General features: G+C 40.7%; 2 protein-coding genes across 2 annotated transcripts; one reads left to right on the forward strand and one right to left on the reverse strand.

The window, feature by feature from the left end:
• Positions 1-8,478: 8,478 nt before the first annotated feature.
• On the forward strand, positions 8,479-9,059 carry MELLADRAFT_33753 (uncharacterized protein; the record flags this gene model as incomplete). Its single annotated transcript, XM_007405898.1, has 2 exons — positions 8,479-8,654; positions 8,723-9,059. Coding segments are annotated over 2 exons (513 nt in total), but the record flags the coding sequence as incomplete, so codon positions are not given.
• Positions 9,060-13,484: 4,425 nt separating this feature from the next.
• Positions 13,485-15,159, reverse strand: MELLADRAFT_103099 (uncharacterized protein; the record flags this gene model as incomplete). The annotated part of the gene is made up of 5 exons (XM_007406178.1): positions 13,485-13,721; positions 13,824-13,973; positions 14,369-14,638; positions 14,962-15,002; positions 15,075-15,159. 5 exons carry the CDS (start codon positions 15,157-15,159, stop codon positions 13,485-13,487), a joined length of 783 nt encoding a protein of 260 aa, XP_007406240.1.
• Between the last annotated feature and the right edge of the window lie 5,390 nt (positions 15,160-20,549).

A 20,549-nucleotide genomic window follows, 5' to 3' on the forward strand; every position in this document is an offset into this window, starting at 1 on the left:
TTTGCCGTGAGGAAGTTTACTTCTCGCTCTTTAGGCAGGCATCGTGAGCATGGACGATAATAACTGCCAAGACTTGATAAATCGTCTTACCTCACTTTTGACGGCTGAGATAATCATAATCAAACTTGGAGTGCCGGGATCTGACATCCTCAACGGTGAACGAGCCCTTTGAGCCAACATCTGACAATGAGCACTCAAGGGGAGTAAAAGATTGTGAGGAAGCGATCAAACAACAAAGGATCAAAAGATAGTAGCATTTCTCGCCGTCTGGTCATCGCTCCATCGTCTCTGGAGTCTGAGCTAGAGTCCTTGGGGTAACTAATTACTTCAATGATATGAAAAGTGGTCAGTCCCCATTGACATCAAGCATTTACGGATATTTCTGAAAGTTTTCGGGATATTCAATTTGTTGATTGTCTTTGTTATCTATGGTGCTTATTCCAAAACCTTTTTGTATCGCCATCTCAAGTCTAAAATGTCGATTGAATATCGGTAAGTACGCTTGGCAATGGCTCCTTAGCTCAATAATCACTTGAACCTATACGATCGAACTGGATATCTTTCGATTCATCAATCTGAGGTATGTACCCTAGGATGAAACTGGATGAAACTGATCTTTAGTTTCTTATTGGCTTTGAAGAACAACAATTTGAATATGTACAGTCAATTTCACAAAGCTTGGAAAGAATTCCACGCCAATTTGCTCAAGTTTGGCGGGCAAAAGTTTCCAAGCTTTCTGCAATCGACTGTACATACTAACAAAAACTAAGCAGTTAATCAAAGGTATCCAACATTCGCCAAGAATTCAAAGAAATTCATCCTAGAAATTCATTTTTAAGATCAACTCAATTTCCTGTGGTGCATGAATATATCAATAAGGCCCCGTTTGGGAGCGGTGACAAAGTGTAATGTACTGCAAAAGTGTACTGCATTTTTGGCCCCAATAATGCAGTAGAGATGAAAACCCGCACTTGTAGTGTGGTACAGTTATAATCTCTGTTTTTGGTCATAATCGTTTGGCAATTCAACACCACTCGCGCTGATTTTCTCCTGACTGTGGTATGTATGTATGTATACCCACAAAACCTCTGACATCGTTTGTTCTCGATCCACACTCAAACAGACTTAACAATCTTTCATCATTAATTCACTTGCTTGGTCATCGTAACTCATCAAAAGTTGTGAACCTCATCACCAATCAACTGGAACTTTTCTCTCGTCAAGGAATCATCTTGATCATCTTTTTCATATTGTTAGCGAATTTGAAAAGATACATATCCTTTGATATTCATGAGATTGATTGAAGGAGAAACAAGGTTATCAAAGCGAGTGACAGAATTTGAGAAGCGACGAGATTGATTGAGGGAACGGTGGATTGAAGGAAGAAGTGATAAAGGTACAGTGCGATGAGGTCGATTGACAAACCAATATTGAACTCGTGGTTGTCTTCATCTTGAAGTGTGAAGGTGTTGAAGATGGGTTGATAGTGAGTTTTGTAATCGAACGGATGGAAGGAGCCGATGAATTACAAAGGGAAGGGGAAGAGATCAAATTTGACGAAGTCCCCTTTCACCGTGCGGATTTATTTTTCATAAACAGCTTTTTGTCAATTATCGCAATACCACAGTATTGTCAGATTATTGTCTAAATACTGTGGTACAATACTGCAGCAAAATAAGGTACCAAACGTGGTAAGATCATACCACTGTGGTATTGATGCAATTACGAAAATACCGCGGTAAAATAACCGCTCCCAAACGGGGCCTAAGTCACCAAAATGTGATTTACAGAACATTAGAGCAGAAGTTGATCACCATACCTAGTGACTCCTCAGAGTTGCTTTGACCGGATGTCTGCGCGTAAGATATGACGCAATTATCTGATAAAACCCCATTGAAAGACTTTCTCGAAAAGCTTGTCTGAGTTTTCCCGCAAAACTCGAGCAATTTGGCGGGAAAACTTGGACAAGCTTTTCGAGAACGACAGGAATACCTTGAGACCGGGCTGAAGACCGTTACGTACAACAAAAGCCCGCTTAAAACTTGTCAACTCTTGTGACTTGATTGATTACTGTGTGCGACCTAAGAAAACTTAAAGGAAATATCAAACGATCAAGACAATTGCGATTGACAAGGAGGTCTTGGCTCGAACTTGTGTCCGATAAGCAAAGTGATCTAGGATTGACGAATAAATCGGAATCGTTATATATAGATAATAGAACCTGGGTGATGCTTGGTGATGTTTTTTGAATCTACCGCACAGACTATGAATCATGACGCCTGATGACGCGCATTCAATGAAATTTGAAGACGCGTGGAGGTTTGTTTTGATGACAAGTACCTTGGTCTCGAGGAAAGGTCACTGAAAAGAAACCCAGTATGTTAATGTAGGCCGCAGGCGAGTTACAAGTATTTACAACCAAGAAAAAAAAGACTTGAGATGTTGAATGATGCCCACTACGGTTTTATAGTTCAAAGAGGGGTTCACAACAGCATATAATTGAACTAACAAAAAGATTACAAGTTTTGAAGGGTGTAAAACGAATCAAGCGATTTGTTAGCTTTCTTCAGTTCAAATTATAAGGACAGATTGATATTGAAATTAGAGAAGGCTGATTGAAGGATTAGACAGCTGTTTAAGGAATCCTACAGTCATTTAAGAAAAGCTTGCCCTAAATTGCCCGCAAAACTCGAGCGAATTGGCGGGGAATTTGGGGCAAGCTTTTCTTAAATGACTGTACATAATTGGGGTTTGCTTAATGGAAATAAAGAAGCTTATATGGTAGTATTTAAATTGGTGAACGAATTCCATTGAGCGACTTTAAAGAAACTCACTAAAACTAATTGCCAGCTCAACTTGAATCGCTTCCTTCAAAATCTAATTCTCATCCAATCCAAAATCAACTCATCAAGCCTTTACACCATCAGATTTAGCAATCCGACATCTTTCCGCTGTTCGGCTTCTTAAAAAACACCATTAGACTACTTTTGAATTTGATCCAACCAATCAAATCTATCCGTTCTTCCATTTACTTACTACCATCTGATTGATTCTATCAATTTCGTTCATCCACCTACTTATCCTCATTTAAATTAGATCATCATCAATCTACCATCTACACTTAACTTCTTCACTCAGCATACAATCTGAATTTACACTTATCAATCATCCCTCAAGTCAATTTCGTCGGTCTTTTCCCTTTTGAATCTTGACTCTAGATCCCGAGCTACCTCATTTAATTTCATAGATTTGGGAAATCGATCGACTCATTTCTTTCGTGATTGGTGAAAACCATCAGCTATAGTCTCATCATTCTCAATCGTAATCTGAATTGAATTGAATTGATAGATTTTAAAATTTGAATCAAATATTAACCCTAAGCTAGTTTAATACCTTTTTGTAAGTCACCCAAGGTGTTTTTCTTTCTTTTTGGTCGTCTTTTTTTCTTTTTCTTCTTCTCCTCCCCCCCTATATGTATGTAAGGTTTTTTCTTCTCCATCTTCTTACACACCAAAACAAAACAAAACAACACCCACTGTGTTTAATTTTGACAGATATTCACACACCCCTCACCACTTCACCCTTCTCAGTTTGATTTTAACTCTGTCCTTTGAAGATCTTCTCATTCTCACTTCATCTCTTTATTATCTCTCTCTCTCTCTCTTTCCATCAGTTTACCTACTTCGTTTTAACTCATCTGTCTTCCTTACCTTTCTCTCACTTCTGCAAGGTACTTTTTGTTGAGATCAACTTTTCTTGAAGAGATCATTTTAATTGGAATGCCATCGCCATCATCATCATCCTCACCTCAACTTGAATCAATTCAAAACATTCACATTCATCAATCTAATCCAAGCACCAATTCCAATCGAAAGTTAATCATCAATAACAACAATCAAAACAATTTCATCGATCAACAACACTCTTCAAGTCAATCATCTGCTTCACAATCCTTATCAATCTCAATCAAAACTACTTCCATGGACAATCCTGATCATCCTCATTCTCGTCTATCAAACTCTAGTCATTCTACCTCAAACTCTCAACCTCTTCCTAGCTCTTGGGCTCAATCCGGTAAACTGGTTAGGAAGAAAGCCAGTGGTCTCTTTCGTGAAGCCGCTCGATCTTGGGGTCGCTCAAAGAGTAAAGAAGTTCTCTCACTCGGAATCGGTGCACTCATCGGCAACAACAACAATAACGATTCATCATATCATTCCACTCCACCACCACCTGATCTCAATCAGCAATCTCCCATCTCATCTTCTCATCATTCACTCTCACCCAGTATTCTTCATTCTTCGCCCGTCGGTACAATATCATCACAACAAAAACAACTCATTGGTGCTAATTCAAACCCACCACTCATCAAACCTATCAAAAAACGTATATGCTCTTTACAACCTGGTTCAAAGAAACTCCGAGCAAAAGATCAAGCCTCTAACTCTCTCAGTCGTCGTAGTGAAATTGGCTTTGGTGATTGGGCAGGTTTGTTGTGTTTCACTCATAATCTATCATCATGCGATTGCTTAGTGAAACTCATAATCTTCCTTTGTTTGGTCCCGTTTCTCTTTCTTCTTACTCTTGCATACATCACGCCCTGCCTCCATCTGCAAAACAACCCGTCATTCCTCTTCTTCCTTCCATCAACATCATCCATCATTTGCCCTCCACCCTTCATTTGCCCTTTGACCCATCCTTAGACACTCTCAATACTGCCGTCGCCACTTCATCTCCCCGCACTCCAGTCTTACCACCTCGAGCGGACCATGATCTTCGAACGTTACCAACTTCCAATAATCCTCCCAATATGGCTCTCGTCTCTTCAGACCATCAGCGATCTCGTCCAAGTCTTTTGATAGACGATTTCGCCAGTCCATCCAAAAGACCAGAATCTTGTCATTCTTCAACTACCACCACTCCCTCGGCGATTCGAAGACGTGACCGATCCCTTAGTCATGCTCGAAACTCAGCCTTGCCCTCTTCCCATGAGCTTGAGGTATGTAGATCATCATGTAACCTCCGTCTCTATTGGCTTACTCGTGCTTACCCATTTTATCTTGCTCGCGTCTTTTCCAGCCGGTCTCATCCATCCCATCAGCACGCGTTCCTCGTTCTACCTTTCCTCACGTTCCACGTTCCCCCAGATCACCACGCTCACCCCGTCGCTCTTATAATACGCGCGCCACAGCCCAGCGTTCGTCCGCACTGCAAACCCAACAAGGTCTTCCTGCGTTCATCATCGGTGCCGTTACCGCTACGCCGAATCAGCTCTCCCAGTCCAAATTCACTCCAGGGGAGACCCAGGCTGCTGGGCTGAGCCAATACCAACAACCCGCGCCTATGACTTCGTCCCCTTTCAAGCGCTCCGTCAGCCCGATCAATCATTTCAACAGTCATTTTGATCTCGAATCTCCAATCGCTTCAAAGTCTGCTGGGCACATTGCGTTACCTCCGATGTCCCAGTCAACCCATCACGTCAACCCATCAGTGAATCCTACGCCTATGGTACCGATGGCCAAAGGTCTTCCTCCTTCGCCTTCCAAGCTGCGTATGTCACACGCGTCGACTAGCTTGCGATTGCGTTCTGCTAGTTCTGCTCGGGCCAATCTCTTTGGTGCAAAACCGAACCAGAGTAGCGGGTTTGAACCCTTTTCAGCGCCTGTCGCGCCTCTTGATCCTTGCCTACCTGACTTGGTCAGCTCAGAGAGTACGACCAGTAGTCTGATGGCTTCGAGTGGATGTGCGGGTACCAGTGCTCAACAGCAAAACATCTCCCAACCTTGGCTCAGCACTTCACTGATCCCCAATGAGCCCGAATCCCCATCTTCCGGTTCTCGTCTTCCTGGTCCGCTTCGATCACGACAGCGCACTGTCAGTGTTACTTTGAAGGAGCATCCAAACCGCTCCGCATCTTATGGCCTTGGACCCTTGCCAGAACACGATCCAGATTCTGGACATGAATCAGATGATTTAAATGCTCGATACGCATTCAGCCAGTCTAGTCCGTCTTCTCGTAGCTGCAATGGTATGGTTCGAGTAGATCGCTCGGGAAGCCCGGTAGCAGGTCCAATCCGTCGTGCAAGTGCCGGGTGCGTCAAAGGTTGCTCGACCCTGAGTCGTCGAGATGGTTCATCCGCGTCTAATCACAAGTCCAGCTACTTGAACCCTTTGGTTGGCGGTGGTTCTAACGGACGACGGACAAAGACTGCCCGAGATCGTGAGACAAGTACAGATATCTGGGCCGTCCCACAACTTGAAGGACTTGGTATGATACTTCGTCATCAACATTCTGATGATTCCTGTCAAGACCTTCACATGGATGATGCTGCCACACAAGCTGGATCAAGTAAACCTTCGAGTAGTCATAGCCTGCTTTCCATCAGTCGGGCATCATCTCAAGACCCATTCCGAACTATAAGCTCTTGTGCATCTCAATCATTTCTCAAGAGTGCTGGAATTGGCATCGATGGTTTTGGCGCCTTACCCCCTCCTGAATCACCCTTTCCCGGTCATCATCGATCTCAACAACTTCCCCTTCGCCCCTCCGGCCTACCTTCAAGTCCTAACAAGCTTAAGCGTGACAGTGAGGGCGCGATGGTTACCTCCTTGCCTCAACCTCCTCCAATGTTCAGACCTCGATCATCAGCCCTCTATTCATCTTCTTCTCATCATCTCCGCTCGAGGGCGGATTCATTGACACCATTGAAACGCGATTCATGGGGGCGTAGGTCAATTGACGCAAGTGAGGAGGATGACGAAGAGAATGAGATGATCATCCATCAGGATCGTGATCACCTTAACGGCTCCCTCGAATCACATGAAGGTCTGAGCAATCTCAGTGTGCCGGGTTTGACGGATTCAAGCTCACTCGCCTCAAGTCTAGCTTCCTCAAGTCAAAGTATCACACAAGCTCATTCCAATGATCGTCCTGGTCAATACAGACCAGCGAGTTGGGAGAAGTTGAATGGAGACGCGGCTCGGGATCCCAAACGACGAAGTTTGCCTACACATGTTGGCCAAAACAGTAGCCCTCATTGCTTTGGTCATCTTCCGCCATCACCTTTTACAGCTCCTACGAACATGCCTCTTACCCACAAGTCTTCCTCATTCTTTGATAATCCACCTCTCAAGCCACTCTCCCCACCATCAGTACCTACCCCAACTTCTTTCATTGCTGATCAAGATGATGATGGAGGCTCATTCCATGACAGTAAACCTGAAGCATCCGCCTTTCTATCATCGACCATGACGTCCAAAAGGTGTGCTATGCGCGAGAAACGTCGACAGCAACTTGGAATACCCAGTCCGTTTGTCAAATACGCCATAACCGGACATCTCTCTGACACCAGCCTCAACGGTCAAGCTGAAGGGTCATTTGACAATTCGCTCGCTATGCGCTCTATGCGAGAAGCACTGGGTGGACCCAAGCTGATCCAGGCCGCAATTCAGGCCGATGAGAAAGATCAAAGCGAACACCTTCAATCACTCGAATCTAGTTTTTCTATGCAAGCAGTTTCAAATCAATCTATTTCATTCAATTCCTCCATCTCTTCACCTTTTCTATCTACAGCAGACATGTTTTCAAGAAGACCCTCACTTTCGTCATTAAGGATGCCCGATACTCCCATCAAGAAGCCACATTTTCTTCACAAGGCTACTCATCTTCATCATCACACCAACAAACCGTTTGTATCATCAGGTCTCAGCAAGCAAGCAGCTGTGAGCTCAGCATTTGATTCTCCAGAACAAAACTCTTCGTGCGGCAATTCTCCTTCGACAAGAAACAACAACCACGTTGACTCATATAGCACAAAGCCAAACGCATCGGGATCGAACACCAGGACACCGATCATGGGCCAAGGCGCGTTTGACTCGCCATCGGCATCGATGATGCAAATGGCTAATGCTGATAGTCCCGGAGTTGGTAGTCCTTCGGCTTTGATGAATTTCAAGAAATCGCCATTGTTTAGGAGGCGGAGTAGTGACGCTGTATTGACGAAGAGTGGTGGTGACAGGTCAGGCAATAGTCTTGCGATGGAGGATCCTGGAACACCAACCAAAGTTGCACCTGGTTGGATCAATCGAGGTACGATCTTTTCTATTCCATTTTCAGTTTCTCATCTTATCCCTTTTCGTGATGGGAAAGCCCAATGCTGATTGTATTTCACCTGACTGTACACAGGTTCTCAACTTCTGACGTCACCTGGTAACTCGATCAGCTCCGTTGCCAGCTCACCTGTCCTTCCACCTTTCCAGGTGCACTCTCACTTTGAACGACAAACACCCGATTTTCTAAAGGATGCCCAAGTGACACCTAGTCGGCCGAATGGAAGACTCTTCACCACATTTGCACCACCATCGACGTTTCAACCTCTGATCACTGATTCAAGTGACCTTGCCAATTCAAGCTCCTTCTCGCCTAGCCGAAGACCTGGATTTAAATCGAGGCATTCGAGCGCAGAAATCAGAGTGAACGCTATGGACAGTGAGAATTTTGGCCCGTCGTCTTCAAATAAGTTTGAGACCGAATTTGATATGGTTGAACAGATTGGGAACGGAGAATTTGGTGAGGTCTTCAAAGCTAGACATAGCTTGACTGGTGTTGTGTATGCTGTCAAGAGGGCTAAGAAACCTGTAGGAGGTCCCAAGGCCATGTAAGTAAACTGCATAATCCCATGATATCCATTTTGTGCTGATTCATGAATCACTCCTTTTATCATAGGTCACGGCAGATGGAAGAAGTTGATTTGTTGAAACGATTGACAACTGGACCTGATCGATCACCTTATATCATTCAATTCCATGATGCATGGCAGCACAATTATCATCTACATATCCAAAACGAATATTGCTCAAACGGAACATTGGAAACCTTTCTGGAATTAGTCTCAGCAGTCCAACCACGATTGGATGAAGAAAGGATATGGAAGATCATGTCAGAACTGAGCCAAGCGGTCTATTTTATACATTCTGCCGGAATTCTTCATTTGGATATCAAGCCTGCTAACATTTTTATCACAGAATATGGAGGTTTGAAGATTGGAGATTTTGGAATAGGAATGAGATGGCCTCGAATCGATCCAAAAGAAGTGTTTAGGGATTGGAACACACCAGCAGTCGGATCAAGGTACCCGGTTTATTCTCATCTCACAGATCCCAATCTTTCTCCGGAGGAGAGAGCAGCGATTCCGACTCATTTCTTGAGGTATATTGATATCAGAGATCAAGATGAACGAAAGTGGAGGAGGTTGAAGAATTGTGGAAGGTTTATTGGATTTGATTTGGAAAGGGAAGGAGATCGAGAATATATTGCTCCGGAGATCTTGAGTGGGAGGTATGGAGATTCAGCAGATGTGTTTGCGATTGGATTGATTGGATTAGAGATGATCACCAATGTGACTTTACCAGATAACGGAGATGAATGGCGGGCATTGAGGAGTAATGATTTTTCTAGGATTGATTTGAGTGGATTGAGTAGTGAGCTTGTGGTACTGTTGAAGAGGTTATTAGAAATGTGTCCGGATAAGCGGATCACATCTGATGAATTAGTTCGACATCCAGTTTTTATCAAACTAGCAGATTTGAGGGAACGTGGCTATAGGAGAGAAGAAGCAGGTACACAAGAAGAAGTCGAATTAGAAGCACTAGAAGAAGATACAGAGATGAAATCAAGTGAAGAGAATGATGAAGAAGAGAAATTCCTTCCGTTTCAAAGACCAATCGTACCTAGTGATGGAAATTGGACGACAGCTAGAGGTGCGATCTTACCTGAAGCTAAAGGGTTTTTAGAATTCATTTTAACAGGTGAAGATAATACACCGGAAAAAGTTAGACCACTTAGAAGACAAAGAAGGAGGGTCTTGATAGATGAAAATCAAATGGATGTAGATGTTTAAAAAGTTTTTGTTACTTTTCTTTTTTTTTTGGCTTTTCAAAATTTCATCTTCTCTCTTTGTCTTCTTGATTCTTCTTTTGCATTTTTTTCATTCTACTTCATTCTTCATGCTATCAATCAATCATTCATCGATCAAATCTTATCACTACTATTACTATTATTACTATTATATTGATATTCTATAACCATTACTACTTAACTACCATCCATCACTATTACCCATTGACCCTATCCTATCCTATCCTATCCTATTCCTCAATTTCAGATTACATGTGTTTTTGTAAATTTTGTTCTAATCTCCTGTCGTGTGTTGTGTGTTTCATGTTGATGTTTTAATTTGTTTTTCAAATTCAATTCAATTCAATTCAATCAATCGTTTATTGAAAAAATTTTAAACACTTTGTTTCGTTTCCATAATGGAAAATCTAAAATCAATCGACCAAGACTTCTTTGTTCCTCAATAAAACTTTTTTCATTCATTTTAATTTTCTTCATTTGTTTGTTTGGTTTGTTTGAAATTGTGTTTAAAAGGTTTTTTTTTTAAAAAAAAGAAAAAAGTGATTTGATTATATTTACTTTTTTTTCTTTTTCTTTTTTTTTCTTTTAATTTATGAAAAGGAAAAAAAAACTTTTTTGGGGAAATGAAATTTTGTCTTCTTTTTTTCTTTATTTGATTTGAAGGACACCAAAGTAAATACACTTGTTATTTTCATTATTATATATAAACTTGTGTGTTTTTTTCTTGATTTTTCTTTTCCCTTTATCATTCATTTATTCTTTTGTTACATATTGTTATCATCAGGAAACCAAACACAGTCTATGTACCTGATTTTTTTTTTTTATAAAATGAACTTTTTTCTTTATAATCTGTTTTTGATTTTTTTTGTTGGTATATTTTTTTGAGTTTGATTGGGGATTTTTAATTGAAAACAAATTTTTGAAAAAAATGGATTGTCTTTTTCATAAAGAATGAAAAAAAATGAAAAAAGTTAGGGGACTTGAGGCCTGTGGAGTGCCAGAAGTGACATGGGATACCCCAACTTTGGGTACCGCCTAGAAAGGAGAAAAAAGAAAAAAGATCCTCTTCTGGGCTTATCACCTTGCCTTCCAACTGCCCACTTTTTTTTGATTCTCATAATTTATTGGACTGCTGGATGGGATTCCAGAACTACTCTGAGGATATCAAGCTTCTAGCCACCCAGAAGGTAATGGAGAACATCCACATCAACACAATGTCACACTTTGCACCTTGATATTGGCCACTTCAGTTTGGTGTTGGAAACAGCTCTACAAATGTACTAACAGAGTTGTGATTGATCCTCAAAATTATCAATGTTAAGGCTGCCCCATGTTTTATTTGATAGTTGGTGTCAAACTAGGAAAAAACTTGAACTCTTCAAGATAAAAATCTTGAACCGTGTAATTGCAATACTGATACAGTTTCAACTTTGTACTTAAAGTTTCAACTTTGTATTTGGAACTATTTGGACGGTGCCTCCCTCGGACTTCACAAATTTGAAGAAACAAAAAAACACTACAAACTCGTACCCTTATCCAAATCAACATCTACACCGGGAACTGTTTTGGCATCTGGAAACGCGCCAGCCAACACCTCCTGTCCTCAATGTGGTATGCCTCGAATCAATTGTTGCCAAACTGTTCTATCAGAAATTTACACTGCCCTGGATGCTCTTGATGATAATGATCCAACGATTACATTACCCCTCCGGTCCAGCCTATCAACATTAGGGGCGTGAGCACTGAGCAGTGCTTTTTTGTTTCTTCAAAAATGGTGATGTCCAAGGGAGGCCCCGTCCAAATACAAAGATGAAACTGTAAATACAAAGTTGAAACTGTAGCAGTGTATTGCAATTACACGGTTCAAGATTTTTATCTTGAAGAGTTCAACTTTTCCTAGTTTGACACCAACTGATGTTCAACTTGGTGTTGTCATTCAACTAGTCAATGATAACCTTTCCATCTACCTTTATAAACTCCAACACCAACTTGTGCTGATCATTGGAATTCCTATATCTCAAGCAAGAGTCAGCCACAAGGTGGATGTGCGTTTAGGACACTCTCATCTTTTAACTTGGTGCAGTCTGTTGAGGACAGAACTGATTGTATTTTTGGGGTGGCTAAAATCTTACCTGAATACTTGGGTTTTGTAGGTCATTACTTCTTGGGTTCCATTACATCATTTTGGTCATCTTCCTAATTGCTCAAACAAAAGTCCAGAGTTGTTGGGTGTGACTCCCTTCAAAGGAAGAGCTGGGCTACAAAAAGAACTCAAAGTCGGGGCCAGATGGATCAGACCAATAAAGACCACTGGACAGTTCTTCTGGCTGGATGTGAGGGTGGTATGATATCTGGGGGGTGGTAATTCAAGGGCCAGTAGAAAGAGTTCATGTGGAACTTTTCCTTGCTTGAGATTTAGTGATAATAGTTGGTGCTACTCTTTTTATTACCATTGCTCATGTTCTTCATTCCCCCATCCCTTTGCATCATCAGCTGTGATGAATCCCTACCCAGGATTCAATTCTGTCCTGGTCTTGGACAAAACCCATGTACATCACGGTGGTCTTATTGACCAGGTTTGCAAAGAAGCTGGGGTCCTATTGGTTTACTTACTTGCTTATTCACCCAACATGAGCCTGATTTAGGACTGCTTTCACAGTATGAAGGCTTGACTATGTTGTGAAGAAGAGTGGTATGAGCACAATGACAAGGCATGCTATCTGCTGTTACTAGCTGCAATAGTAATGAATCACACACTATTACAACCCTTTATTGCCTACTGTGGCTAGGCCACAAACCGGTATTGGGAACAATACAACCATCAAGCTCAGGAGTAGTTGTTACACTGGGGTTTTCACTTGTTTTGTTCAAGTTTGAAATATGGTTGGTCTGACTCAAACACATATTGAAGTGATTGCAGATTCAGTAGTTTCAAAGTGACTGTGTTTCTTTTCTTTTGATGGTTTCCAATTCATTTGTGTGAATCTCTTGTTTCTTTACATTCCAATTGTTTTTTAAATCTTTATCCTTGGTGTGAACAAAATATGGAAGGAATCAAATATGAGCTTGTAATCAAATGTCAATTTGCACCATGATTAAATGGTACAGAGACCCACCACAAGCCAAACTGTATTGAGACAAATACAGTTTGGGTTGTTCCTCCGTGCGCTAGGTGACTTGGTTGTAAGAGTGAGCATTTCTGTCATGTGAAATTAAGACAAAGTAAGATAAGATTATCTGATCACATGATATTGATATCTTCAACCTTAAGATCTCAATCCTTATGATAACCATACTACATTGTCTTTGGTGCCTTGCTTATTTTGAGACATTGGCAATATGGCAAGCTCTCAGAGGTTAGGGAACAGCAGATCAATCAAAGATGGTGTTTGAAATTGAAACAGAGTACTAGTAGGGATGGATTTCTTTCAAACCTCAAACACATAATGGTTTATCTTTCATGACTAGACACAATTTGGTAAATGGAAAAGTAATTTAATAAGATAGAGGTGGGTTACATGGTTTGCTTTGGTGTAAAAATTGCATGTTGTCATTATGAACCCTTTGTTGTTCAAATTTTTTGTTTGAGGGCTACTTGGTACACATAGTATTTGCAAGCTTGGACAATTAATTTGATGGCTGTGTCCCAAACAATTCCCCATGATGCAATTGTCTTTGCATCTAATACCTCAGGATATAAGAAGCAACAGAAGCTCTGGATCCCGCGGCTTAATAAGATCTTGACGTCATGTTCAATTTTTGATTTGTCAATATCACACCATGGAAGGTATGCTTTCATGGCCGCACACTAGTGAATGCACCATAAGGTCTTATAATCAATGTTAATGGAGTGACCTTGCATTTAATCATAGCTGCAGATGGGGAAGACAAGCTCCTCAAGGACCTTGACTTGTTTGACTGAACCCATTGGTGTGGTTAAGATTGGAGTAGTGCTGGCTTTAGGAGGTGGTTGCTTTTGAATGACTTTGATCCAGATGAAGTTGTCCTTATAGACCTTAATTGGTGGGACGTCTATGGTGACATTGGCAGTTCCCTTGGCCTGATGAAACATATGATATCAGGTTGTGTGCCACATGTACAGACAGGGACAACACACAAGGAGAAGTGCAGGCTCACCAATTCTTAAGCCCAAAGGACCATGTGACAGTACATCAATTCCATCTTCTGAGTAAGATCATTCTTGTTGAAGATTTGCCAGCCTTTGCCCTTGTTGGTGCGGGGAGAGCTGTGATGTTTTTGCAAAGCAGAGAGATATTGTTTTTAAGGCTTGATTGGGGCAGAATGGGCCACATTGGAAGTGGTGGTGGGACTCACACTAGCCAAGGTGTGTTGTGCTCACAATTGACCTTGTCTCTTGGTGAGTTCCTATTCAAGACTCAGAGGGTGTCAGTATAGGAACTGACCCAAAAGAACGTCAACCACGGTAAGACTTACCGCCCTGGAGGCTTGGGCAGCTTTGGTTGGGTTCTCCATAGTAACTGTGAAACTGCAATTGCCAACCAGATCATTGGGGAGTGCTGAATAGAAACCTTTCAGCAACTCCTTGCTGGTGATGAGAAGGTTGTGATCCTTGGCATAGAAGTTATGCCAGGCTGTGAAGGCACAGATCTTGACCTTGTTGCCAACATTGGCAAGTTTCAAGATGGGAGTGTTTCCATGCAAGGTATTTTTGTCAACCTTGCTAGCCAACTTGAACAAAAAAACCTTTGAGGCGGGGAGAGAATAATTGTTGATCTGGAACATTTGTGTGGTGACTGGGAGCAGGATTGGCTGGTAGATGGGTTTGCAGGTTTTCTTTGGCAGACCCTTAGAGAGGTCATGCCCCTTGGGCAGGTGCAAGGTGAAACCAACCACAAGACCTCAAGTACCGGTTGGAGGCAAACCAATAGGACAATAAGAGACTTGCCACCATATCAGCGGCCAATTCTAAATGGTCAAACACAATGACCAAGTGAGTACTGACTGGGTTTGACATCTTGTGAGACAATTCAACAGTTAGGAGGGAGGTTGACACTGATTATCTCAACATTGGAGCTGGAATTGTGTGGCCCAAAACATTTGGTGACACCTATAGATCATTCACAAAAGGAAACAGACATTTAGAAAGATATGGCAAAGCATGTAGATGAGAAATACTCACTCTTTTGTATCTCAATGGGAGGCACACTGGGATCACAAGGAGAGCCAGTGATATTCCAGGAGCCTGGTGATTCTGGAATGAACATGAGGGGAGGGTCAATTTTGCGGCATGATAAGCCTATCATATATAAAGATTTCAATCAGTAAATAAAAAAAGTCCAAAGCAAAGATAACAAATCCAAAAAAAAACTCACTGAGGAGCGCTTGGGTAAGGCCTCTTGCCAATGGGTGTATCATCAAAGGTGATATGAGCAAAGGAATCCAATTTGAACATGGTGTTGGTGTGAAGGAAGAAGAAGGTGATGAAACAATTGAAAGAAGCTGTTGTTGAAAAGTTTGATTGAAGTTGATTAGAGGTGTAGAGGGATCCAAATGGTGGTTTGACCAGGAAACCTATGGGATATTTAACACCCATTTGGGCAAGCAGATCCGGATATATGGCTGTGAAGGATTGGAGGAAGAGATTCATGAATCTTCTTTTCTCGTAGTGGGCAGTAGATAACACATATAAAGGCGGCTTGTGGATCTCTGTATCCAAAGTTACAGGCAATCAAGGTGGTACGGGAGGACCCCGGAAAGCTCCAGGTAAACTATCCGACCTAAAATGTATGGATCGAGGGTCCAAAAAAACGCTGACGTACCGATGAAAAAGGAATTTTTAGGTCTTTTTTGAGCAAAAACCCGTTTTTTTGAATTCAGACGTACCGACCTGACAGGTATGGATTTGTCTTTGGCCGGAAAAAAAGGCCAAACACACTCCCTTTTCAACGTACATACCGACGAAAAACAAATGGATTCATCTCGTGAGGAAATTTTAGCGATTTTTGCTCTTTGAACGTACCGACGAAACCGGAATTGTTTGACCTCAATTTTTGGGTTTTTACCGCGTCACAGGGTATTGAAAAGGTCAATTTGGGTGGTTTTAGGTCGGATAGTTGACCTGGAGCTTTCCGGGGTCCTGGTACGGGGCGTCACAGTATCCGCCTACATACACCTTGCACAACATTTTGGAATTTTTTCATTCTTTATGAAAGAGACAGTATGAGAGAGAGATATTCATATTGAGAGATGAAGAGATAAACAAAAGCTAAAAAAGATGTCATTTATTGAAAGATGTTTCTTATGACTTTGAAAGAAAAACAGAATATAAGACTTGATTCAGTCTAAGTTACAGCGGTTGTGAGAACTGACAGTAAATTGTTTTCTCTTGTGTTGTGTCAAGATCTAAAATATAAAAACGTACAAGCGACTCGCATGAAGTACCGTTTAGTCCTCTTCTCTGTGGTTTATTTTATTCAATTGTGGTCACTTTTCATGCTTTTCAAATGTTTTACTACCATTGTGGTAGTGCCATGTTGTCTTTGTTAAAGGTTCCCTGTGCTTTTCCAACCCGTGTATAGGCGGTAACCATGTTCACAATTCCACTGTGTTTGTTGATCTACAACTTTGCTTTTGGTGTTTTGAGTAAACGGCGCATGATTGATTACCTCCATCATTACAATTCTAATCCTTTTGATCTTTTCATCTTTAACCTCTTTGTTCTTGGTTTTTACAATTCTTGATCGCGACTTTTCCCCATTGTTACTTCCAATATTGCCATTTCCAACACCAAGGTTTTCCGCTTCGCCTCCAAATTTACTTTATGTCGCTTCACATGTATTCCTTCCTACCCTATAAAAAGCCCCGTAGTACCACATTTTTTCCTGCATTCCTTCGACACCAATTCCCCCTCTCCCAAAGCAATCCACATTTCTTTCTTTGAACTCATCCACTCAGTATATATACAAATACCTTTATTGTTATTTTGTTTTATCAACTTATCTGTCTGAACACCTGGGTCCTTTGTAGTCTTCAGTCTCGTTGTTTCTTCTTAATCTCTGTTTACTTCAATTGGTCGCTTAGCTTAGATTTTCCAACCTTACAAACTATTCCGTCTTCCTGTTGCTTTGCTTTCTTTGAATGTCTTGTGTCCTATGGACTTCTACAAAGTGGTGAGTATCCAAATCGACTCGAGTTCAGTTCTTCAGCCACCTCTGTCCTTTTGAAGTGAAGAATAAACTCCGGAAGCATTATATGAAACAAATTAAGTTCATTATTATCCTGTGGATGAAGGAAGCAGTAAAATCGATTTCTTTGTATGAAAACATATTCCCATATATCAATTTCTCAGACCTGGCTCAATAAGTCTAGATCAACAAGTGCCTTTGATCAACCAATCTACATAGATGACAATGATAGCTTAACCCAAGAAAGTTTACATACCTGATTCAGGGGAATTTCAAGAACTGCCAAATTATCAGAATCCAGCCTATCTTCAAGTTGTTGGATTTGATCAACAAAACCAAACAAATGATTCTTCTGAGAATCATCAGTTTTCATGTCACCTAGATGCCTCTACTCCAACTGAAACACAACCTAACAATTCTTTTGGCAATAATCACAGATTTCCTAATTAAAATCATTATAAATTGAACTCAAATCATAGTTATCTTTCAGTGTCCAAGTCTATTTAAAAAAATACATTTTCTTCAACTATAATTCATCACAATGGAAACCTGATAAAAAATTCTGCTCATTCTACTCTTACCCCACTTCAAATTCTGTGCCATGATGAAAATTTAAACAGGATTATGTAAATGCTAATTGAAAAAAATGGATTCGACCACAGGGTTGACCTCAGAATCATGAATTCTGGAGCATAAGTTTTCACTCCTATATACTATCACAGTGACAAAAAAAACTTGAACATGTATTGGTTTTTTAGATTATCAGTAACTGGTTGAGAAAACTTTGCTTGCCTTGGAGATCATCTGTTCAAGTATTGTCTTTCTTTACAAATGTTGAAGTGGGATACTATTGTCCATTTGGTGAGGGGATATCAGTGATAAAGCACTATTTTGTGTGGGAAGTTGTAGTATCATTGTACTGGGTCATTTGGCGCCCAGCCGCCACATAGGTTCAAGCAAGAGCATCAAATCTTGATAAACCTAATTGTTTTCTAAGTTCAAAAAAACTCGTTCCAAATCAGGTGATCAGGTTTTCCATAATTGGTGATCACTCATTTTGAATGTCTTTTTCTTCTTCTTGACACTCATGCTAAACAACCTTATAAGATAAAAAGAGTGACAAACCTTGAGTTGAGAATCTTTCTTCGAATCTTTTGCTTCAAAGCTTCTGAACCAAATCAGAAAATGTCACATGAGAGGTGAAATGTAAAGGTCAAGTGTGATACATGCAATGTGATGTTGTGGAATCACCCAAAGGGTCAAGTGGGGTTCCAAAGAGGATTCAAGCTTTACATAGAGGTATGGTATCCTCTTTTTCCCCCTAAACCACTTTATATTATTATAAGTAGACGGATAATCATTCACGGTTCATGTAGTGTGATAGAAACTTTTTGTAACCTTACTGGTTTGAGGTACACATTCATCAAGTGTGAATAATAGTGATACATGTAATTTCACATTTTGGTACATACCATATCACTGTGGCCAGTTGAATTTGCAATAATAGGCTTAGAGATATGGATGTATGATTTGTATTCAATCTTTACAGTGGTGTTAAGTTACAGTATGTTATTTTGGAACGATTGGATAAATATAAGAGTTCCCCTGACGCGGGCATGCCCGCATGTTCTCTAGTTTAATCCAAAGTTGGCAAAAACTAAAAAAGCCGCCTTTTTGACCACACATGCTGTGAGATAAAGGCATATTACAGGAGCCAAAGCAAGGTTCAGGCCTGTGACATCAAAAACACTCAGTTTTGGACCAAAGATTAAACCCTAGTTAAAACTGGGCGGCACCCATCACCTTGAAAGTTACCAATAGTTCTCACAACAGCTGTACACAGTGATTAAAAATATCTTGTCTAAACATCTCAAGCAAATCAATGAGCTTTTCTGACAGTGGGAAATAGTCTTGCCCACAACTTCAAAGAGCATTGACTGAGTCAGACTCAAGGGGTTGAGCTCAGAATGCTCACATGAATCTGTCATTGATTGTTGTCATACCTGACAATATATTTGTGGATTCAAATCAGATCAGATCTTTTGTACCACAAGAAAACATTCAAGGTCTTGGTTGTTTTATAATGTATTGTGGTGGTGGTTTGAAGATGAAATGGAAATCCATTGATGTAGAATAGGTCTGGGAAGCTTGGCCTTGGGTGACATGTGCTTACTCATGACAGAAGTTTTTTAGGTAGAATTGGGGCCTGAAGTCCTAATTGCAAAGTGTATGAATCATATGTAGAATAGATAAGAACCTGTGCAAGTTCAACTGACTCAAAGCATTGAAAAGGTCCAATATGGGGTGGCCCAAAAGATATTATTATAAGATAAAAGGTAGAGGAGAGGCAGAACAGAAAATATATACTATATAGTACAATATATATTAACCAAAAGATTACAAATTATTGTGAGAATACCTTGGATAGATAGTTTTGAAAGATTTGATAAGAAGATAATCAAAAAGTGGGAAATGAACTGAAGTTCAGAATCATTCACAAGCTATATAATGATCATTTTAGGGAATTGTGTGTGATAATAATAAAGGTAAACAGAAGGATCTCAGAAATGGTATAGCAGTAAAAATGCACATAGAAAACTTACTTGTCATTTGTGACTGCAAAATCACCATGGTTCCTTGAGCTATTCTCATATCTATAGTGGGTTGTGTCAAGACTGTGGTAACCATAAGTTTGTTTACAGACTTGCAGGGTCAATCAAAGGTATGGAGCTACTGATTCAGAGTTACCACTGTCTTGACAGGAGAGTGTTATTCCAATCAGATAACAAAGAGAAAAGCTCAGATGAAATGAAATTCATTGATGTGTTCAACTTGTTTATTTGATTGTTGGTCTTTTCAAGTGCGAGATTGCACACTATCTTAAGCAAGTAATGACAAGAAAACTAGTCTACCTAAAAAAACTGGTCAAGTAGAAAGTCATTATCTTTTTCTAAAAAAGCTTAGGACACACAGTGACAATTTGGTTTGTTTGCTTATCCTCAATCTAAGGTGGAAGGTGTGATTATGCCAAATGGACAACTTCCTTCCATCTGGCTTGCGTGCGATGTAAAAACTCGGGCTTGAGTCTGATCCGGATACTAAAGGTCCGAGCTCTGAGTTATTTGATCCACGGTCCCAAGATAGACGCGACCTTTTTCGGACGGGGTCACGTTATGTTCGGACCCACATGTGACATGTAGTATGGTCATGGTGTGAATAATTTTGTGATTCAAGCAATGCCAATTTTGTTGACCCTTTCAAATCACTTTCCTTTAACAACTCAGTTCATTCAAGCTTAATCGTTCAACTCACACTTGATCCTTGCTTTCCTCGGGGGGAATCTTCCAAATCAGTGGCTACCACGGTAAACTACCAACTCAATTGTTTCGAAAAGGTTTCCTGCTTCAATGCAAACTGATGGTGGCTCATCGCTGGGATTGGCATTCATTCACTAAACTACAAAGTAGGAA

Source organism: Melampsora larici-populina (genome assembly GCF_000204055.1).
Source record: "Melampsora larici-populina 98AG31 unplaced genomic scaffold MELLAscaffold_5, whole genome shotgun sequence".
NCBI classification, from domain to species: Eukaryota; Fungi; Basidiomycota; class Pucciniomycetes; order Pucciniales; family Melampsoraceae; genus Melampsora; species Melampsora laricis-populina.